The 22,577-nt window shown below is 43.4% G+C and overlaps 1 protein-coding gene across 10 annotated transcripts in view; it reads right to left on the bottom strand.

Moving 5' to 3' along the window:
• The window catches only part of GALC (galactosylceramidase), a 120,597-nt gene extending 102,791 nt beyond the window's left edge, over window positions 1-17,806 (bottom strand). For 9 of the 10 annotated variants that reach the window (XR_012159514.1, XR_012159515.1, XR_012159517.1 and 6 more), the window contains exons 1-6: window positions 17,542-17,806; window positions 15,575-15,643; window positions 12,041-12,104; window positions 9,274-9,387; window positions 6,505-6,644; window positions 5,181-5,219 (exon numbers count right to left, since the gene is read on the bottom strand). Coding sequence is in view for 4 of the 10 variants with exons in the window: in XM_073349360.1 (XP_073205461.1) it covers window positions 5,181-5,219; window positions 6,505-6,644; window positions 9,274-9,387; window positions 12,041-12,104; window positions 15,575-15,643; window positions 17,542-17,751 (636 nt within the window). In the remaining 6 variants the exon portion in view is untranslated. The remainder of the gene's footprint in view (window positions 1-5,180; window positions 5,220-6,504; window positions 6,645-9,273; window positions 9,388-12,040; window positions 12,105-15,574; window positions 15,644-17,541) is intronic. The other variant, XM_073349361.1, reaches the window with a different exon arrangement.
• Window positions 17,807-22,577: the final 4,771 nt, after the last annotated feature.

A 22,577-nucleotide genomic window follows, 5' to 3' on the forward strand; every position in this document is an offset into this window, starting at 1 on the left:
GATGTTAATAATCCTGTTATTTGTAACTACTTATCCCAGAGATTGTTAAACCTCTGATTTTTTATTTTTTTTAATATATGAGTTACACTGTCCTGCCTCTTTACTTTTGTTTTCTACTTAATGATATAAGAAACAGTAACGAACTAAGGAGGGAAGATGAATAACATGACTGCCTTCAAAACACACTTAACAGGATCATAGAGAATTTAAGTTTATACTAACATACTTCCAAATTCCCTGTTATGGCTGGCATATATCGGTGATGACAATGAAATATTTTTTAAATGGCTGACAAGCAAAAAGAACCATTGTAAGACAGGTGCAACACCACACAGAACAGAGAGAGTAGATTTCTTGAATAAGCATCTGAACTTCTAGAGCTAATTTTTTCCTTATCACTCAAAAAAAAAATCTACTCCCAATTCAACACCTTTTTTTTTTTCCAAAGCTAGAAGGAAGGAATGCTGCACTAAAAAAATTTGAAATTTGCCGCTCTAGTCTGGCAGGGCTGGCTAAGGGGGAGATAGGGTCTTGCAGCCTGCACCAGCACTCCTGCCATCAGGGGGCTAGTAAGTGCCGCAGTGGGGCAGGGAGTGGGAGAGTGGGTCTGTAGATAGATGGGGGGGCAAATGGAGCAATTTAGCCTGGGCCCCTGTGGGGCCCCCCACAAGAATTTTCAGGGGCCCCCACGAAAGTTTTCGGCAGCACTTCTGCGGCGGGTTCTTCAGTGCCGCCGAACACAGCCGGAGTGAAGGACCCGCCGCTGCCTCTTCTGCTCCGGGTCTTCAGCAGCAATTCAGCAGCGGGGGCTCCTTCTGCTCCATGTCTTCGGCGAAGTGCCCCGAAGACCCGGAGTGGAAGGACCCCCGCTGCCAAAGACCCCAGGCCCCTAAATCCTCTGGGCGGCCCTGGGTGGCAGCTCTGGGAAGTAGGGGTTTGCCCTGGGTTTTAGGTGGGGTTCCATTCCTGGCCCTCCTTCTTGGGTCTTGGCTGCTGGCCCCCGGGCGCTCCGCTCCTGGGCCTGTTGCTGGGGGTCCCAGCTGCTGGCCAGCCACGGGTCCTGGCCCCATGTCACAGCAGCAGAGTCCGGTTGTTCAGCCCACGCTCAGGGCTCCACTTCTGGCCCCAGTCTGGGCATAGGGGACTGTGGGCAGTTTTAGGGTGGCGGATGCTGTGGCTCTCAGCCTGAGGCCCACAATGATAAACAGTTTGAGGACCACTGGTTTAAGGGATAATACCAAATGCATATCATGGGGACAGATTCTGCCAAACTTATTTACTTTTAGGACTTTAATAGGACTATTTTGAGTAAGGTACCATTCAAGGTGAGCAAGGCTGGCAGAATCTGGTCCAAAATTTGGAGGGTCTAGGAAGCCAAGCTACTAAAACAGGGACAGAACTAAACTACAGCTGCATTAGTTTATTCTGGCACATGGTAGGATTACGGCCTATTCATAAGAATTAAATACCCACTTGGAAGTAGAGACAAAATCCTCTCTTCTCCTGGCAGATCAGGCAAAATCCAGCATATAGGGACAAGACATTTGTTTAAGGAATGCTTTACCCAATCAGAGCCTATCCACTAACCAATGAGGAGCTGCAAATGTAAGGCTAGTATATGGTACAGTAAAAATCCTCCTCAATGGATGACACTGTACCTAAAGACTTAATCCCAACAGATGTTGAGTATCCTCAACTCCTATTAAATTAAACGGCAATGGATGGCACTCAGCACCTTGCAGGATCATGCCCTTTGTTTTCCAAGAGCAAGCAGTGCTCTAAATAAGCCAACCCCCACTCCTGAACAAAGAGCAGATAGTTTCCTCCTTAAGGAGAGTGATGTAGACTAACGTGATCTACCCTATCAGTGGGGCCAGGTTTAGACTTAGTTAACCAAAATACTCTGTGGTTTCAGAGTAAACTGACATTTTTCTAATAATAGGAGTATTGGATAATCAAATCTAGCTCAGAAGAACTCTCATATAGTTGGGCCAAGTTACAAGTCAAACAATTCAATCAGCCACAAAGCTTTTCCAGAAAACTGCCTCAAAGACTGCAAGTCTGTACTGCTGAATTTTTGAATTCTGTACTGCCCTTATTGCTGAAGTACCAGGTTAGCTTTGCTAAGATTTAAAATTGTATGGCAAGCAAAGGTGGAATCTGAAAAATGGAATGTTTTCTGTATAACAGAAGAGAGTGAACATGAAGAACACAGAGAAATAAGTGTTAACTTTCTGAACACAGACAAATTTCTTAAGACATATGGAAGTCAGAAAACAACATTAAAAAAATCCCACACAGTTTCTATAATAAATTATCTATCCAATTGTTTAGGCTCAATATAGTGAATGAAACCCAACAATATTAAGATTTACCAATAAATACATTAGAACTATTGGCTTGACTCAGTTCTAATATAATCATGTGTAGAAAAAACTGCAAAAACTCTATGGCAAACAAAGCTCTAGAGCAGTTCTATAATTAATAGAGTAATCTAATCTGGGATCCAATCCTTGTTCACTTCTCTGGGAAATTCAATGTCACTCCACAGATAATACAATTCGGTATTAAATTTAAAATTAATTTTTTGCTTATTTCCGAAATATTAAGATGCAACAAAAGAACTGAATTTAAGGTAGAAACAGTTTCTTTGCCTTAATAAAATTCCACTTTAACGTTACATGCCCTACTGCACATCTTCTGTCAACAGTAAGTGTTTTTGGTTTTGAGTCACCATCAAGGCCTTGTCATGTGAAGTGCTGAGCTACTTCAACTTGCCTTTATTTTAAATGGGTGTTGAAGAAGCTTGGCCTCCTGCAGAATTTACCTTTGAAAGTGGTAATGTAGTTCCCGTGATTAGGTATCATGGGTATTTGTGAGAAAACTTCCAGTTCAACTATGACAAATAGAATTAAACATACTCTGCATTTCATTAAGAACTTATAATTGGTACCATAATGAGAACCTTATATGAGTTCTGTGGTAGTAAGATAAAGGATGATGTTATCATGCCTAGGGGAAGTTCTGTAGATTTTCAACTGGTTCCAGTTGGCAACTAGGTTTTGGAACAATGCAACATGTCTACGGGGCTACAGGCCCTTCAGTAGCAGCCAGTAGAAATCAATAGTGACGAGGCTGAAGGATCCTAATGGTGTCTACTGGAGTTTCCATTAGGGATGAGAGTTCCATATGTAGGGTGACCAGATGTCCCGATTTTATAGGGATAGTCCTGAAATTTGGGGCTGAGTCTTACATAGGCGCCTATTACCCCCCACCCTCTGTCCCGATTTTTCATACTTGCTGTCTGGTCAGCCTATCCATATGAAACTTCCTCACATGAGAGCATTACCATCCACAATTTAAGGTGATACTGTCCTGACTTCAAAGCAATTTTATTCAGCCAATTAAATTCAAAGAGAGGGATCTGACCCTGAAAGCACTTCACACCTAGAACCACTATGGGTGACAACAGAAGTTCAGTGGGCCGTGTATTTGCAGGCAGAGCCCTGCAGTGGGACTGGGATCCCACAGGTCCTGCAGGACCCACTACCATAATAGTGGGAGCAGGTAAAATGTACTTTATTGCGGGTGGGTTGGGGGCCTGGGGAGGAGAAACAGACTGCAGTAATTTTTGGAAAAAACACTAAATCTCCTGTCAGTTTGTCAAAAATATAATTTCAGCAATGTAAAGCAATTTTTTTTAAATAAAGATTTTAATACTTAAATTTAAGCAGGAGATATAATAAACATCAAATCTCTTTCTACCAGGAGTTAAAGTGTTGGATCATATTAAAGAAGTTCTGTATTAAAATCACAAATGAGTTTGATTCCCCAGAGTTTAAATTCCAGGGTATTACTAATTAAGAGGTCTCTTGGTTTTTGGTACTGTTTCTCTCCCTCTATGTGTGAAACTTGCAAGCTGCTAACTGTGTTAGTACATTCTAAGACAGAGTCTGTTCTCAAAGCAATTCACAGAGAGAGAGACTCAAAGCAATACTCTAACAACAGAAACAGCACCCAGAGACTCCCCACCCTTTTGTTGTATTAACCATTGTGATTAAAATAGAGATAGAGGATGTATGTGGATGGATGCTTGGTGTGGATAATAACTGAATGATCAGGGAGGTGCCAGCCTAAGAATCCAGTGTCCATCGGCTGAAGAAGGTGTCAAGTGGAAATAACCAGAGGACCCCACCCGGAGGGCAGACTGGAATCCACCCAACAGCCTCAAGAATGGGAGAACCAAAGAACAAGATAACATCTTGGAGCCGTCAGGAATGTGCTATCTGCTGATTGATTCAGCAACAGCATGATGAAGCAATTCCCATAGACTGGCATAGGAAGAAATTCCTATAAAAATAGACTCTAAAAAGTGAGAACTTTGGGGTCTGATTCTGCAAACCAACTTCCAGGAGCATCAGATGAGCATCTGACAAGGCCCTGCTCCCTCCTCATGTCCAGGCCACCTGGCCAGTGACTTGGCATGAGCAACTCTAAGGCTGGTAACTATGATAACAACCTTGCAGAACCTGTGTGTGTGTGTGTGTGTGTGTATGTTTGTATGAATGAATGAATGTGAGAATAAATTTGAGATTGAATGGAATGTTATAACTATAACTAACTGCTTACTATGATCCTTTCTGTATTCACAATAAATGTGGTATTTTGCCTTTTTCCCTTTAATAAGATCCTGCTGGTTTTTATTTTATTGGTACAACAAAAGTATTTTTTACATGGTTTAAGAAAAATTTGTTTTATTCTTTTAGTGGTAACAATTGTGTCTGAATTCCATTTATATATAAAACCAACTGTGGTTTGGGGTTTGTTTTTTTTCGGGGTGGGGGGTTGTAGTTTTTAGTAGCATGGGGAAATCTGTCTCTTGTAGGATTTGTGGGATCTAAGGTTTTTGGGAGTGGGAACAGGATAAACAAGAAACAATGCAGGAGCAGGATGGGAGTGAGTATTGCAGGGCAGGGCAGGAGCGGGATTAAAAAATAGTCCCGCGCAGGGTTCTACTTGCAGAATTGGACCCTAACTCAGTCAATTTCAGAAAAGTTGATCATCCTACATACAAATGCCAAAACACTATTTTTAAGTTTCAAAAGTCATTTACACATACTGATAACATAAAGTAGCACTGTACATAAAATTAATATGGGAAAGAGAAAATCATTACATACCTTGATATATTTGCTACTAAATGACCTTTCATTCCATACCTATGGAACAGAACATAAACAGCAATTTCAAAAATAAATGTATTAGTCTGAAGAGTAAAATGAATCACATCAATACAAAAAAGGAAAGTTTTAATCTGTAAAATTATACAGCCACTATTATAACTGAATTCTGTGGCTTCAGATTCTTGTGTAAGGAGAGAGCAACTCCACTTGTTTTTGTTATTGGCTTTAAAGGAGGCAGTTTTAAATAAAGTTCAAAGGCCCCTAGACATAACTACCTAACTTCCTTCTGAAAAGGAATAACTTGCCTATTAGTAGATTTCTACATTTACACAAGCCTATGACTGCAGGTTTGAACTTGAATGTTCTAACATAACGACTCATTTTAGAAGATCCATCAAAACACATGCATTGAAAAGGCTTCTGAAATGCATCATATATTAAGAAAACAATTGATGGTACCTAACCTGCACCACATATGCAGCAAGACTAAAGGGAAGAAGAGATGGCTATGAAATCATTAAAACGGCTTACTGACAATGAGTTTCTCTTGCTCAAAACAGCCTTCGCTATTTCCCCATTTTTAAGATGCCATAACCAAAGGGTTCTACCACACAAAATATCACAGTAACACCAAGAGCATATGGTCTACAGAAATGAAGCTTCCACTTAGAAGTAGTTCTAGTGAATATAGTGAATGAAACCAAGTCCTGTAACGTGAAATTCCATTGAAATCGGAGGCAAAGTCCCTAGATCTCAGGTGATTGTCACTTTCCTTCATTCTAGCTATAAAAGTTTCTGTTTAAATGAGAAATAAACAGCACAGTCCCTCTACTCTCCTACAGACACATGCACCTCAGGATCATGTAGTTTATCACAAGCTAAGGGTGAACTTGTATGCTGTTGCTCCTTTGCAAAATATTGTCAGCACATCACTGTATTAAAAAGGTCATATAACCTAGGTTTGGAAAGTTTTCAAACCTCACTTAATACATTTTGAGTTACTATCTATGTACGTCAAGCTGAACAAGACAAAGTCAGACATTCATTTTATACAGTTTAGAGTATGGAACCCGCAAATGTTGAAAATCAGCATTGCACCCATTAATAATTGCAAAACAGTGCCAGCCCATGTGACTTCTGCCTGTTCCACCAGAAACCAGAGGCAAACATAAGGCTCTGGATATGGAATGATTTGTTAACTGGCTGCCACAGAGCGATTGGGAGATGGAGGGGGAAATCAAAATCAGGGGCTAACAAAGAACAATTATGAAACAGACAGACAGACAAACAAACAGAAATTTGAGATGTGTACTTTACTGACCCCAATATAATCAATGTCCAAATTGTGATACTGCTTGGCGCCTAGAATCCAGGAAACAATATAGTGAACAGTGACATCCAGATGATTATAGGGCCAGTTCTGACCCCTCCCTACCCATCCAGGAAATGCCCAAGGTAACCCTACAAGAGAGAAAAATCAAAAGAGAAGGACAGTTAATTAGGCGCACTGCGTACATCAGTAAGAAACAAGAGCAACCCACCGCCGATATTAACTGAAAGATGTAAGGAAAGATCCTTACTGCAAATCAGTGTAGTTCCATTGACTTCAATGAAATTATGCTTTATTTACACTAGCTGAGAATCGAGCATAAGCTGTACATCCTTAGTGAAATCTCTCCACCTAAGACTATCTTTAGGCAATGACAATCATCTACCCAACATCTCACCCTTGACTGGCTCAAATGATGGATTACATCAAGGATAGGTGTGTCCCAGTCCCCACCCCCCCGAACTGCAGGATCAAGCAATACATTCTGTTATATCTAAACACAAGAGTCTGATCCTGCTCACCATGGGCTTTTAGCCCACTGTAGTGAATGGGACTAATCTCTCAAGTAAGGCAAGCAGGATTTGGTCCTATTTTAATTCTTGTACTATAATTGGTCTGTTTCCTTTTTAACGATTATTTAAAAAAAAAAATCTGCTTCCAAAGGTTCTGTGGGCTCTTCAGGACAGGGACTGTCTTTTACTCTATGTTTATACAACACAATGGATTTCTGATCCTCGTTTGGAGCCTCTAGACCCTCCCACAGTAATCTAGTTCATGCCCCTTGCAGTGATGCACCATTAAATTTCCCTATGGGAGGAAGGCCTCCATCATTCACTCATTCTTAATATACAAAGATGGTTCTCTCCAAATATTCCTGACTATAAACTATTAAACAACACTAAACTACAAAACAGCATAATTCATGATGTAGGCAACTTTTCCAGTCAGAACTGAGACAGTGCAGATGGTTCGGGGGCAGAGAAGACAGTGTGGTAATTTATGCAGAGAAGACAGTGTGGTAATTTAGAGAAGCAAGGGGTTTCTCTACTGCTGGAAGAAGTTTTGGGATTCACTGCATAATATTCAATTGTTTTAGCAAAAGATAAACTCAAGTTTTGTGCAGTTACACAAAACAGGAGTGAAAGTAAATCAGTGATCGAACAGGAGGGAGACAGCACAGAAACTGGTCTGCAAGAACTCAAATGTTTCAGCCATTAAGAAGATTAAAATAGCAAATATGTTAACACTTAAAGACTATAGACTTGCTGTAAACCTGTGCTTGGAGATTTTCCTATGTGTATGGATATGAAATCTTATTTTGGCAACACTTATTTTGCAATATGAATGTTCATACTGAGTTTATCAAACAGGCAAACTGTATAAACTGAATAAATAAATAGTGCAGACATAAATTACAGTACACCCTCGCTATAATGAACCTCTGGGGATCCAAGCCATTTGTTTGGTATAGCTAGGGATTCGTTACAACGAGGGAAGGGGGACAGCTTTGCCGACCCTGGGGCCACAGCTGGAACTGACAGCATTCCTCCAGCCCCGGGGCCTTGGTGACGGGGAAACGGCTCCTCCTCCAGCTGTTCCTGTACTTTTTAGGGCAACTTTGGTGTGAGCATAATAGTGGCGCAGTGGAAAGGTGGACCTAACAGCTCTCCAGCAAGATTCTGTAGTTAAGGCGCTTTGATGAAGTAGATTAGAAAGTCCACAGCAACCTCCAGTAAATTTGACAATTAAGTTTTTTACTGAATTATACTATTAATTTTCATATACAAATAGGGTTTTTTCATTATTTTTATATTAAATTCAATGTAATTTACTCTGCCTCTAAGACTCTAATTTTCAAGTTGCCATAGACTAACTAAAAATTAACATTTTATAACTGGATTAAAGATGTGTCAGAGGGGAAGCCGGAGGTTTTGACAATGAGGTAAGAAATTCTGGGGTCATTTGGCACATGGGAGGTGGGTTTGAAATTATGGAATTAGCACATGAGCTTGGTAAATCAGACAGCCACTCCAAATCACTGCATTGGTTAACGTTCAGTTCAGGTTTGGAACATTTTCTTTGCAAACCATAGAAGAATAGAAAGTTTAAATGACAACTTCTATTTTGGAACACATTTCAGTGGCAACAGGTAGATTCCACAGCTGTAGATACAGGGCTCTGACTTGAACTGAACAGAACAGTGAAGGCCTCACAGAACTTGTCTACCCATTTGAGGTGAAAATCAGAAGTCAAAGCACATTTGCTGGAGCTACTTTTTGAAAGCATTTGATAGAAGTCTGAAGGGAATAAATAGAGTCCTGGAAGATATGAAAAGTTAGTTTATTGTGTGTAGGATTAGAAAAGACTCCTCCTAAAAAGGGTATCTGGGAAAAAGGAAGAATGAGCATGCATAATGTAGGAGATTCTTAGTCTTGAATTTATTGTCTCTAGCCTTTGGATCTCACACTATGACACTCTTATACTGACTGTTTTAGTTTAGTTATTTAGGCCAAACATAAATATCACCCAGCACTGTGGGGGGGAAACCCACCAAACACAAGGCATTGTCACAATAAAACCTTAAAAAATTTACACAATAATATTCTTTACAAGGAGAGGTAAGGCAAATTGGCTAAACTCTGACTGTACACTGGCTAATGTGACAAAGAATACTTTGCTTCATTAAAGCTAAGGAGCCAATTAAGAATGAGTCAGGTATGAAATAGTGTTTGAAAACAGGAAGACAGAACAAGTCCTTACCAATCAATTTAATGTTGGGGTTTCTCTTTTTAGCTTCTTTCATTAGCCACCACTCATAGCCCCGGAAATAATTCTCATCATTTTCATAGTGCATGTGGGAGGGTTCAGTACCATCTACAGAGGAAACAACAAAGATATCTCACAAATTGTTTTCTGTGTCATGACAAATTCCTATGTATCTTAGAGGGTTTTTTTATATTGCTCATCACCATAATATCTAGGCACATACCGCAAGCACAGTTCATGCATTCTTTGAAGTAAATTTGAAAGCCAAGTGAGCAATGGAAGCCAACATGAAAGACTAGCCATCCCTCCCTCTAAGAGTACATCACCTCTGCAAGTGGAGGTGTGATTGCAGCACATGTAGACATACCCGCGCTAGCTTTAATCTATTTAGTGCAAGTACTGACAGCAGTGAAGCCACAGGCAGCATGGGCTAGCTGCCTAAGTAAGTACCAAGAGTCCTGGGTTGGCTTCTACAGCCTACGCTGCTGCAGTTGCACTGCTATTGGTACTTATGCTAGCTAAGTTAAAGCTAATCAAGTACGTCTGTACATGTTGCAATTACTCCTCTGATTACAGTGCAGACGTTAGGCTGTCTATACTTAGAGTTGCATGTAGAATATAAGCACTACACACGTAGCTACACGCCACAGTGAAAGGCAGGCTATGTCCACACTTGTCACTGTGGCGTGTAGCTACACATGGCAGCAAAATGCTCCAGCAGCAGGGAAAGACTCTGGGAGCTAACTGCTGCCAAAACCTTTCACTGAAGTGAGAAAATGCTCCAGCACGGGGGAGCTCCCATATCCTTTCCCCACAATTTTCCCCTGTCAGAGACTAACTGTGACAGGGAAAGGCTCAGCCACTGTGGAGGCAGCAAGACACTACACTGCTGAAAACAGTAGTGTTGATTTGGGAAGCAGAGCTTGAGCGTGTAGACTGTATACCCTGTGGGTTCAGTTGTGTAAAGCAATACTCTACAAAGCTGCAGTTCACTGTCTACACTGCTATTTATATCCATGCTAGCTGGATGTGCAGTGTCTGTATTCTACTTGCCACCATAAGTGTAGACAGCCTATGTCTCTTGACCATGATCAAGTACAGTATCCGTTTAACATTAATATGAAAATATGTTTTCTGTCAAAGGGACTATACCTTATCCTTGCCAAAGGATTGATCTAATTATCTAGTAGATCTTTTACATCCCCAATTACTGTGATGCTAAGTCTACCTTCAATATTATTTTGGGCCAAGGAATCACTGCATGAACATCACCACAGCAGTATCAGGAGGGGAAAGAAATATTTCCACCATCATGCAAGGACTCTGAACTGATAAACAGACAGCATGGCACAGACTACTGCATGTTTAATTCTTGACGGCAAGAGAAACACAAAGGGAGGGAAAACGAGGAAACTTGTTATGAAACCAAGAGTTCAGTTAAAACGACACGATGATAAAATAATGAAAAGCTCCCTTTCGTATAAGATTTGGACTAGTATTACTGTGGGGTTTCTCTACTGCTGGAAGTAGTTTTGGGATTCACCACATAATATTCAATTGTTTTAGCAAAAGATAAACACAAGTTTTGTGCAGTTACACATTGAACACCACTACACATGCAAGTCAGATAATCAGCAAACCATTAGGATTTGAACACTTTAAAATTGTGGCTGTGATGGGGAGGATAGTTCTCCCCATTAGAGGGATAATGGCAAATATTTTTTAGAGGATGCCCAGAAACTACAGTGATGTGTGTATTAGACATAGACTGAGTATGCAAGCACATACAGGACTGTGAGCCAAGAACTCCCGAGTTCCAATCCTGGCTCTGACACAGACCAAGGCCAAGGGTCCCTTCATCTCTGTACCTCAGTTTCCTCATCTGAAAACCAAGACACTACTTACCTACTTATTATGACTAAATAATATTAGTACAGTATTTTCAAGATGAAGAGCTATATATGTCTGTGGACACCCCATGAGTCCACTTTTTCTGCCAGCAACATACTGACTAAATCTCTGTTGAACACCAATGAATTCCTGTACTTAAAATAATATTCTTCCTGTCAAAAAAGTGGACTTCTAGACTTCCAGGACTGTAGGGGCCAGAGTATTAATGTTTAATGCTCAAAATCTAGTCAGTAATAGTCGCACTTGCACACCTCACCAGAGCTATCAAAAAGTCTGAAAATGGAGCATTAAGACAGATAACACTCATAACAATCAAACCCAATTAACACACAGCTCATCTTTAAGAAAATCATTTTCTGCGATATAGGCAAGCGTGACTTCAAATAAGGAAGCAGAACAAAGAACTATCTTGTTCTAAGTAAGGTTTATATCTAGTTCACACAGCAGAGCTGACACTTGAGAAACACTAAAGCTATTCAATATTATGGCTGGAACCCTACGATACATCTCACTGGCACAATTTCCCTGTCCATTGGGAACAGGTATTATTTTCTTCTAGAATACACCACACTAAGTAACAGTCTGAACCACAGTTCTCATGTAAAAGAAGACCCTTCCCACACCAATTCGAGAAATGGTGCTAGAACCCTGCTAGCAGAAAACATTTTTAGACATGGTAGTGCAGTTCCAAGTGTATCACAGAGAGTTTTGCTATTTCAAATGAGGTGAAATGTTCATCACAATGTTTATCGCTAAACTGGTAGTATTTCATCTATTGCATCGCCACACCATTTGAAGTGAAGAATGATCTGCATAAAAACAGTAAGCCCAGTCCCCCAAGAATTTATACCTGTTGACTGTCCATCACCACCAATCTCTACTTTGAGAATATGCAAAGAGGCACCAAAATTTGGCTTTAAAAAAAGGAGAAAAAATATCAATGAATACACAATATAAGCAGAAGAATGTCCAAATAAAAAGTGCATCACCATCAACTTCATCACATTTCTATCTGAATATTTTACCCATTATTATTACAATCACCTACGGTTAATGCAACTGAAAGATTAGAGGGAAAAGCTATTCCGCTTTTTCCAGTTTATTTATTTTGTGCAATTAAGAGTACTTGGTTTCTCATCAGTTTCACTGTCTCTCCTGTAGCTATTAGTACGTTTCCCTGTTTGCATGAATCTTTAGCACAACAAAGTTAACAAAATAGGAAGAGGTCAAGGTAAAGCCAAAAAATTTGTACGGCAGTCCAGAGGCTGATGTAGGACAATACTATTTTAAGTTGACTAGATTTCAAAATGACCATATTCCTTCTAAAAACTAAAAAGGTTTACAAGTTTGAGGGTTGGTACGGATGTAATTACATCAATTTAGACACTGATATAGTTAAAGCAGTACAGCCTTCTAAATGGACAGTTTTAGGAGTATAAAGGTGCTCTTATCTCAACAATTCAGAACCATAACTGATTAACTTCTGTAGAGGGTAAAGTAACTTCTACATATAAGAGGTCGTATGCTACATTCCCATAACCAGTGTAAAAAGGGCCAAAAAGACCATCTTCCAGATGACTGAGTGCACAGAAGGCAAAGGCAGCTACATCATGTCTCTTCCCCACTTCCCATCAAAAACCTCCATGGCTACTTCTCTCTCTCTAACACAGAAACTATGCTCTACAGGGCTGAAGCCAAGGGAACAGCTATTTGAAAGTGGTATGTTGCCCTCTCAGGACACAGCTCAAGTTATTATTGAGCAACAACTACTCCTACACGGCATTTAGGGCCTGTCTGTACAGCTTTGGTACTGCTGTAACTATATCAGTGCAGACATTGATATAGTTTAAGTGGTACAGGTCTCTAAATGGATAACTTTAGAGGTATAAAAGTGTTTTACTGGTTGATCTAAAGAATTCAGAACCTTACCTAAGTAGACTTGAATCCTAGGCAAACCTTAGGATATTAACTCTATTAAAATGGAACAATTTTAGCAAGCTAGAGAGCAAGGATACTCTGCAATTGCCAACTAAAATGTATAGTAATTTTCAGAAGTCATGAAGTATTTTGCACTCTGATTCAATATTGCCTTCAGGATTTACTACCCACAATAGATATGATATGATAGATATGATCACCTCAACCCTTCACTTTATCCACCTTTAAACTAGAAAAAAAAACCTTCTAATTCTAGCTCAATATCCCAAAATATTTAATCATTAGCTATTTCAGAATAGCAATAAGGGGGAAATCTCAGTAATCGCTATTTCCAAAATTAAATAAACTCCCAACAGAAACAACAAGATGTTGATTAACCTATATTAGGGTTATTACCAAGAGGAAGTACCCTCAAATTGTTTAGTCATTTCAGTATAATTAGTTGTTTCCTCTTAACTTAACAAGGGTGTTTACTCTTGGCAGCTACTACACCTTGGAGTAACAAGACTTGATTGTTCAGCCTCAGAATTTAGGTTCCAGAAACAGTTATCACCACACAAACAGGACATACCTTCAAGTTACTGTATTACTAACCATAATTAAGGCTTCATTTATGTCACAGAGGTCATGGAAGTCACGGAATCCGTGACTTCCTGAGACCTCCTTGACATTCTCTGTTTCAACCCCAGGGACTGCAGGAGTCTGGAGCTGACAGCTAGGGAGGCCCTGGCAAGGTTCTAGCAGGGACAAGGGGCCTGGGCAAAGTTCCAGCCACAGGTGACAGACTCCAGGGGGGGACCTCCTCAGGGTTCCAGTGACAGGCGACAGCCTCACATGGGGTGGGGGGACAAAGGGGATGCCTTGGATGAGCGGGCTGGGGTGTCCCATTTTCTCTTTGGGAAATATGGTCACCCTGCAGCTCCCAGGTGCCGTAGGCAAAAGGGGAACCCCACAGCTCCCAGCCACCACATTGGTAGGGGAACCATGGAGCTGCAGCAACAAAAGTCACAGACAGGTCACGGGCGATAAACAAAAATTCACAGAAGCCGTGACCTGTCTGACTTTTACTATGACAAAATATTAGCCTTAACCATAATATCTTGTATTTAGACAGGATTGCAAAGCATGCTGCAGAACTGGGCCAGTATTCACTGTTTTACACATAGAGACAGTTGGTCTAATTGAAGTTAAGATCCCAATCCTGCAAACACTAATGAACATGCTTAACTTTACACACAAGTAGTTCCTTTGCAGTCAACAAGACTATTTACGTGCATAGAAACAAGCGCACACATGTTTGCTGGGTCAGGACCTAAGTGACTTGCCCAAAGTTAAATCAAGTCAGTCAATGACAGAGCCAGAATTAGAATACAGATTTCCCTATATCAATCATCAGTAAGAATTCTGTTTATTAATTTTATTTTTGAGGGGTGGTTACTTTTAGCAATTTTTGCAGTCTACATAGATGTCCAAAAATCCCGGGGGTGGGGGATAGAAGGGACTCTCTCTTTGTATATACTGTAATGAGTAATTTTTTGTAATGTTCCCAAGTGCACTTTCACATCAGACTGTTTCAAACAGCACTATGGTAAAGTTAAATAGGAAGCCTTTAGTACACACCAGCAGATTCTATATGTACCAATTAACATGCAGCACATTAGCATGCTTTAGAAATCACAGGCCCACAGTCTGCATTATTTCTCTGTGTAGACAAGTGCTTAGATACAAATAACCATTTCTGGAGTTGATTGGATGAACACTTATTTCATATTTTTACATCGGGAATGTTTATCAATTAAAAAACAAACATCAGAAGCCCTACTTATCAGCTAGAAGACAACAAAATATTGTTTGCAATCACAGTTATAGGTCAATTAATAAATTAGCACTAGTTAATCTTTGTATAATGCTTACAGGCCAGACTTTTAGAGGCATTTAGGTGCCCAGTAGGATTTTCAAAAGCATCTAGGTATGTAAGTATCTTTAAAAATCTGGCCCTAAGTATCACCATAATTATTAACAGCATGACTTTATTTAAGCTCTCCCACTAACACAGGGATCGGCAACATTTGGCACGCGGCCCATCAGGGTAAGCCCCCTGGCGGGCTGGGCTGGTTTGTTTACCTGCCGTGTCCTCGGCCTGTACCACTTCCCGCAGCCCCCACTGGCCTGGAGCAGTGAACCGCAGCCAGTGGGAGCTGCGATCAGCCAAACCTGCGGATGTGGCAGGTAAATAAACAGGCCTGGCCCGCCAGGGGGCTTACCCTGGAAGACCACGTGCCAAACATTGCTGATCCCTGCTATAATACTTCAGAAAATAAGGATTTTTTGTATTTTTTTAACCAGTATCTAATGCATTTTAGAGAACTGCCATTAAAAATAAGAGTACACATTAAAACTCTACAGGAGGTTAGAGATAGTTCTATATCAGTAAGACAGATATTACCATAAAAAGATAATCTAAAATCTGAGAGCGATAAGGCTCTGGGTAATTCACCAGAAGTCGAGAGGTGGCCTGAAAAAGAAAAGAACAAAGGGAAAAGAGCATATACAGAGTTATTTTGTATTATTTATCTGGATTTTAAATAGTTAAGAGCCTCCTATCTAAGGCTCTAGCCAACCTAATATAATTAATAGCATAGTCAAATCCCACCAAGAACTAAGGAATCATGTCAGCAAGAACTCAGCCAACCAGATACCCACAAAAATTCAACACCCCTTTAAGACACAAAATTTACTGTCTTATAGGAGAAAGACATTAACAAATGAAAACTAAAAGTTTTCCCTGCTTTTCTTCCTCCTAAACCCAAGTCAGACTACGGATATGTCTACATTTACAGAGTTTTTGCACTGTACTTTTACCGGTTCCCTATCACCAGTGAGACTTAAAGTGCTGGTCTGTGTACTCACTCAATTCCTCAGGCATCAGAGAGTGTTTACACTAGCAGCACTTCCATCAAGGAGGAGAGCAGGGCAGCTATCCCCACAGGGCAGCTCTCTGGATAGGTCTTGTGGGAAGGGTGGGGGAGTGAGCAGAAGGCATTCTGGGTCCCTGCTCAGTGCCCCGTGCTGCCCTGCTTCAGGTCTCAGGAGCCCCATTACTTCCTGGTTTCTTCCAGGCATTTTTTTAAAAACCTCCTGCTGTCTGGCTGCTTAAGGGAATGGGAGCTTCAAACTTTCTGGGGCTTACAAGGGGAGGGGTGGACATCCATGTGTCAGAACAGCAGAGATGCTGGCCAGAAGTGGTCGCTTTTGGAACTGTGGGATATCCTCCAGAGGCCAAAGGGTGTTTACACTGCTAGAAGGAGTCTTCACTTTCACAGCAGTGCAAAAAGAACAGCAGTAAGAGCTGTATGCCTCTCATGAAGGTGGTTTTCTTTTTGCAGCGAAACTTCTGAGTTTCACCACAAAAAGTCATTAACAAGTGTAGACACTCCCTCGGTTTTAGGGCAAAAAAGGGACTTTTTGTGCTTTAAATGGTAAGTGTAGACATACCCTTAATTTCCAAGCTAACTCCAGAGAGGTGAAAAAAGAAAAGGAGTACTTGTGGCACCTTAGAGACTAACCAATTTATTTGAGCATGAGCTTTCGAGAGAGGTGCTAATTACTTATCACTGTAGAGCTTGAATGGAGCTCATGACACTTATCATTGGACTGGAAGAGGTCCCTGGAAACTTACTGGTCATTTGGTGGTTTAAATATTTGAAAAACAATAGAGAGAAGTCTTTAAAATGTAGGTCAAGGGTAAAATTAATCGCAGGATTTCAATGGAGTTATACCAGATTCATTTGTCCTTTAGAATCTCCTATCACCCTAACTGGAAAAAGACCACAACACACACACACACCGCACATCTTTTTTGCGGGAGGCGAAAGGAGAACAAAGCAGCATTCTCCCACACCGTTCCTCAACCTCAAATTCTACTCACAGCCAGGACCTCCAACTTACATTTAGGGAACATCCTGTCTCCCTCCAACACTAACTTGGTGCCATGCTTTTTAGCACCTGAATTTGACAGGCAACAATACCTCCACCCCATTCCCCTCAATGCATCATCACACATGGACACACTCTCACTCTTCTGAATTTCCCTGCACCATTATTTCTCTTGTTTTCCTTAAGGTGAAGCCCTTCACTCTGCATTACAAATCCGAGGGGCAGGCCACATGCACAGACAGCACAAGAGACGGTCACTTCAGGGCAGTCCTCTTCAGCCCACACAAAAAGCACAACCCAATGCGGGGGTGGCCACCCAGAAACTTGCCGAAGGGTCTGATCTCTCTCCAGCCCCCGTTCCCTCCCGCCAGCCCCTACACCCACCTCTACCCCATCCCTCTCGCCCCTCCAGCCCACCCCTGACCCCCTATTCCCGCTCCCCCCACCCCACCCACACCGCTGCCCACGCCCGCTCACCCCTCCGCCGCTCACGGCCCCGATGCCGTCGAACTCACGGCCCAGCCCGACCGAATCGTCCAGCGCGTAGCCGGCTGGGAAAGGGGCGGCAGCGGCCCCCGGGGGGCGAGGGCACCAGGCGCAGCCCAGCAGGGCCCAGCCCCACAGCAGAGCCCCAGCCCAGCGAGGGGAGCCCGGGCACCCGCCACGCCTCCCTCCAGCAGCGTCCATAGCAGCCGTCCCGTTCCTACATCAACTCTAACTCCAGCCACCCGCCCGCCGTTGTCACGAGACCACGCCAGCCGGCGGTCACCTGACAGGGGCCGGGCCTTTCGGCGAACCGCCCCCATCTTCCCAAAGGGGAGGGAGGGCGGGCCTCCGGCGGTCACGTGATAACGTGAGCTGAAGCTAGCGGCTGCCATGTTGTGTACGGGCACGAACGTGCTAACTAGGGTATGTGACTCTGCGGGGAGCTGGCTTCGGAGGGGAGCCGCTGCGACGCCATGTTGGAGGTGGGGTCTTTGGGCGGAGCTTTGCGCTGAGGGTCGCCGCCAGGGCTGTATCGAGGGGGAGATACGGGAGTGAGGCTGCGAAGGGCGGATCCCGCACACGTGCGAAGAGGGGGCGGTGCTTGGAGTCAAGCCTCAGGCTCAACCCAGGCCACAGGTGGTGCCAGGAATTAAATTGCGTTGCAGGTTCAGAGCCTGGCGCAGTGAGACAGAGCGGGCCAGGGGCCTGGCTTTAGGGACCTGCCCCGAACCAAACACCCTTGCCCCGCCCCCTGCCCCATGGCCTTCCCCCCACTCACTCCACCCCACCCTCCCTCACTTTCACCAGGCTGGGGGTGGCGTGCAGGAGGGGGGTTGGGCGGTGGGATTGAGGGTTCAGAGTGTGGGAGGGGGCTCTGGCCTGGGGGTTGGGGTGCAGCAAAGGGAGGGGGAGGCCTCTAGCAGGAGAGGGGTCTGGGCTGGGTGGGGTCGACGGGTTTGGAGTGTGGGAGGGGGCTCTGGGCTGAGGCAGGGGGTTGGGCCAGAAATGAGGGGTTCAGGGTGCAAGAGGGGGCTCTGGGCTGGGGCATGGGGTTGGGGTACAAGAGGGGATGAGGGGTTTGGAATGTGGGAGGGGGCTCTGGCTGGGGCAGGGCTTGCAACGGCTGTGGGAAGGGGTAGCAACTTGGCTCGGGATGCAGATTCTGGGGTGGGGCCAGAAATGAGGGGTTCAGGGTGCGAGGGGGGTGCCAGGCTGAGGCAGGGAGTTAGGGTGTTGGACAGGGTGAGGGCTCTGGGGTGGGGCTGGGAATGAAGGGTTTGGAGTGCAGGAAGGGGCTCCGGGGTGGGGTCAAGGGGTTCCCAGCCCATGGGAGCTGTGAATCTGGTACTCGGGGCAGGGGCAGTGCATGGAGACCCCGTGGCTGCCCCTCCCCCTAGGAGCTGGAGGGACATGTCACTGCTTCCCAGGAGGCGGGCAGGGTGCTTGCCAGTCCTGCTGCACTGCCAACTGGACTTTTAATGGCCCAGTCAGCAGTGCTGACCGAGCCGCCAGGGTCCCTTTTCAACTGGGTGTTCCAGTCCAAAACTGGACACCTGGCAACTCTAGCCGGCTTGGGCACCTTGGTAGGGGTTTTGATATTTTGTGTGTATTTGCATCACCTGATACCGAAGGACTCTGTCTCCAGAGCCCTGCTGAAGCAGTCTGAGGTGAACCATGGCACCACAGAGCTGAATGGGGCTGGAGGGGAAATATCAGCCCCAAAACACTATGGTGTAAACCATGTGCTGCCACAAAATGTAATTGTCAATACACTAGACAGCACTGGTTCAAGCAGCCAAGTATGCACACACCGGAGCAATAGACTATCTTCAGCAGCTGTACCCCAATGTAACATAATGATTGCTTCTTGGAGTAGATAGTCCTGAAACCCATGGCGGTGCTTTTTGATTTAGTCCTAAGTGGTGCCTAGGATCTGGTCCAAGAGGTGAACGTAGCCAAACTGCTTGGTAGTAGTGACCATGATGTAATTAAATTGAACATCCCTGGGAGTAGGGGAGTACTAGAGAAGTCAGCCCAATAGCAGTTAACTTCAAAAAGGGCAACTACATAAAAATGAGGAGGCTGGTTAAACAGAAATTAAAAGGAACAGTCACAAGAGTGAAATGCCTATAAGCTGCATGGAAACTTTTTTAAAAAATCATAGTAGAGGCTCAAATGAAATGTGTAATCCAAATAAAAAAAATAGAAGATTAAAAAAATGTCATGATGGCTAAGCAGCACAGTAAAAGCATCAGCTAAAGGCAAAAAGGCATTCTTTAAAAATTGGAAGTCAAATTCTACTCATGAAAATAGAAAGAAGCATAAGCTCTGGCAATCAAGTGACATTACACACTTACTTCAGTATAATTACATTGCTCAGGGGTATGAAAAATCCGCATCCTGAGGAACGTAGTTATACCGACCTTAACCCCCCCTGTGTAGACAATGCTATGATGGCGGGAGAGCTGCGGCTGCTGACATAGCTGTGACCGGTTGAATCACAGAAACCCCCTTGGGGCTCCCAACTGATGTGCCACGACTACTTCTCCCTGCTTTCCGTGCCAGCTTGAGACTCCAGCACCCTGGCTTGCTGAGCCAAACATGCCAGTCTGCTCCAACACAGACCTAGGGTCTGAACTACATGCCCCAAAGCTGCAGACTTAACTGAAAGCAATTTAAGAAGTGTTCCCATCTTTTCAGATGCCCAAGTCCTAATGGGGTCCAAACCCCAAATAAATCTGTTTTACCCTGTATAAACCTTATACAGGGTAAACTCATAAATTGTTCGCCCTCTATAACACTGATAGAGAGATAATGTGCACAACTGTTTGCGCCTCCCCTGCCCCCACCCCCAAGTATTAATACATATTCTGGATTAATAAGTAAAACATGATTTTATTAAATAAGGAAAGTAGGATTTAAGTGGTTCCAAGTAGTGACAGACGGAACAAAGTGAATTACCAAGCAACATAAAATAAAACATGCAAGTCTAAGCCTAGTACAGTAATAAAACTGAATACAGATAAAATCTCACCCTCAGAGATGTTTCAGTAAATTTCTTTCACAAGTTGGACGGCTTCCTAATCTGGGCACAAGCCTTTCCCCTGGTACAGCCCTTGTTCCAGCTCAGGTGGTAGCTAGGGGATTTCTCATGATGGCTGCCCCTTTTGTTCTGTTCCACCCACTTATATATCTTTGCATAAGGCAGGAATCCTTTGTCCCTCTGGGTTCCCACCCCTCCTTCTCAATGGAAAAACACCAGGTTAAAGATGGATTCCAGTTCAGGTGACATGATCACATGTCACTGTAAGACCCCAAGCCTTCATTCCTCCCAGCCTGACTCACAGGAAGGCCTGCCTGCAAACAGAGCCATCCATAGTCAATTGTCCTGGTTGATGGAAGCCATCAAGATTCCAAACCAGCATTAAATGACCCATACTTTGCCTAATTACAATAGGCCCTCAGAGTTATATTTCATATTTCTAGTTTCAGATACAAGAGTGATACATTTATACAAATAGGATGACCGCACTCAGTAGATTATAAGCTTTGTAATGATACCTTACAAGAGACCTTTTGCATGAAGCATATTTTAGTTACATTATATTCACACTCATCAGCATACTTTCATAAAATCATATAGAGTGCAACGTCACAATAGCCGTCCCTTCTTGCAGAGGTGAAGTAACTAAGCTGCCAGGAGAGCTCTCGCCCATCATTTTACAGTATCTTCTGTTCAAAGTACAACAGTGGCATTTACAGTGTAGACCTGCCCTACTAATAAGGCAGGCCAAAAAAGAATTTGAATAGCAAAAGACAAAAAAAACTAACAGCAAGAAAATTTTTAAGTTTCTCAGAAACAGAGAGCCTGCTAAACAACCAGTGGGGCCCCTGAGCGATCACTGTGCTAACGGAACACTCATGAAGACCATGCCTTTGCTGAGAAGCTAAATGAATTCTTTATATTAGTCTTCACTGCAGAGGATGTGAGGGAGAGTCCCACACCTGAGCCATTCTCTATAGGTGACAAATCTGTCCCAAACTGAGGTGTTGATAGAAGAGGTTTTGGAATAAATTGATAAATTAAACAGTCAAACTGCCAGGACCAGCCAGTATTCACCCAAGAGTGCTGAAGGAACTCAAATGTGAAACTGCAGAATTACTAACTGGTATGTAACTTATCACTTAGGGTATGTCTACACTGTCAAGTTTCTGCACCACAAGTTATACCATTTTTATTAAAACACTAGAATTTAAATCACTGTTGTGCGTCCACATTGTGTTCCTTGTGGCGCTGGAGTGCATCCACATTAGCAGCTCTTGCAACAGCAAAGAGCAGTGCATTGTGGTAGCTATGCCCCTGTGCAACTGGCCGCAGGGTGCTTTGGGAAGGGTTTGCAATGCCTCATGGGGCAGGCACAGCGTCACATGATGCAGATTTCCCAATACCATTGTTCCATGGGCATCCTACTACATTGCCAGCTGCATGTCAACTGAAGTGGGGAGGGGGAGGGAAAATGTGTGACAGGGAATGTGTGTGTGTGTGTATGGAGGGGGGGAGAGACAGTGTGTTTTAGGGGACAGAGAGTGTGTCAGCATGCTGTCTTATAAGTTCAGACAGCAGCAGGATGAAACCAGTCCTGAGGCGGGGGAGGGGGAAACTGCAACATCAACCCATGCCTGCTTCCCTGGGCTCTCTACACAGCACTCTCTCTCTCTCTCTCTCTCACACACACACACACACACACACCTGCCACCGTGTTCAACAGCACGAGCATTCCAAATCAGCACAGCACGCAATGGCTGTCACAAACGGTGCTCTGAAAAGGGAGGGGCGCATGTCTCCAGGGCAGCCGAGTTCAAAACAATGAGCAGAGCAGTCACTTGAGGCATTATGGGACTGCTCCAGAGGCCAATTACAGCGCAGAAAGCAATCAAGTGTCTACGCTGGCAATAGAGCGCTGGAGCCTCTGCGCAAATAGTCTTATGACTCTCGTCGAGGTGGTTTTTTTCCAGCACTGCAACTG

This window comes from Lepidochelys kempii, chromosome 6 (genome assembly GCF_965140265.1).
Source record: "Lepidochelys kempii isolate rLepKem1 chromosome 6, rLepKem1.hap2, whole genome shotgun sequence".
Classification (NCBI taxonomy): Eukaryota; Metazoa; Chordata; order Testudines; family Cheloniidae; genus Lepidochelys; species Lepidochelys kempii.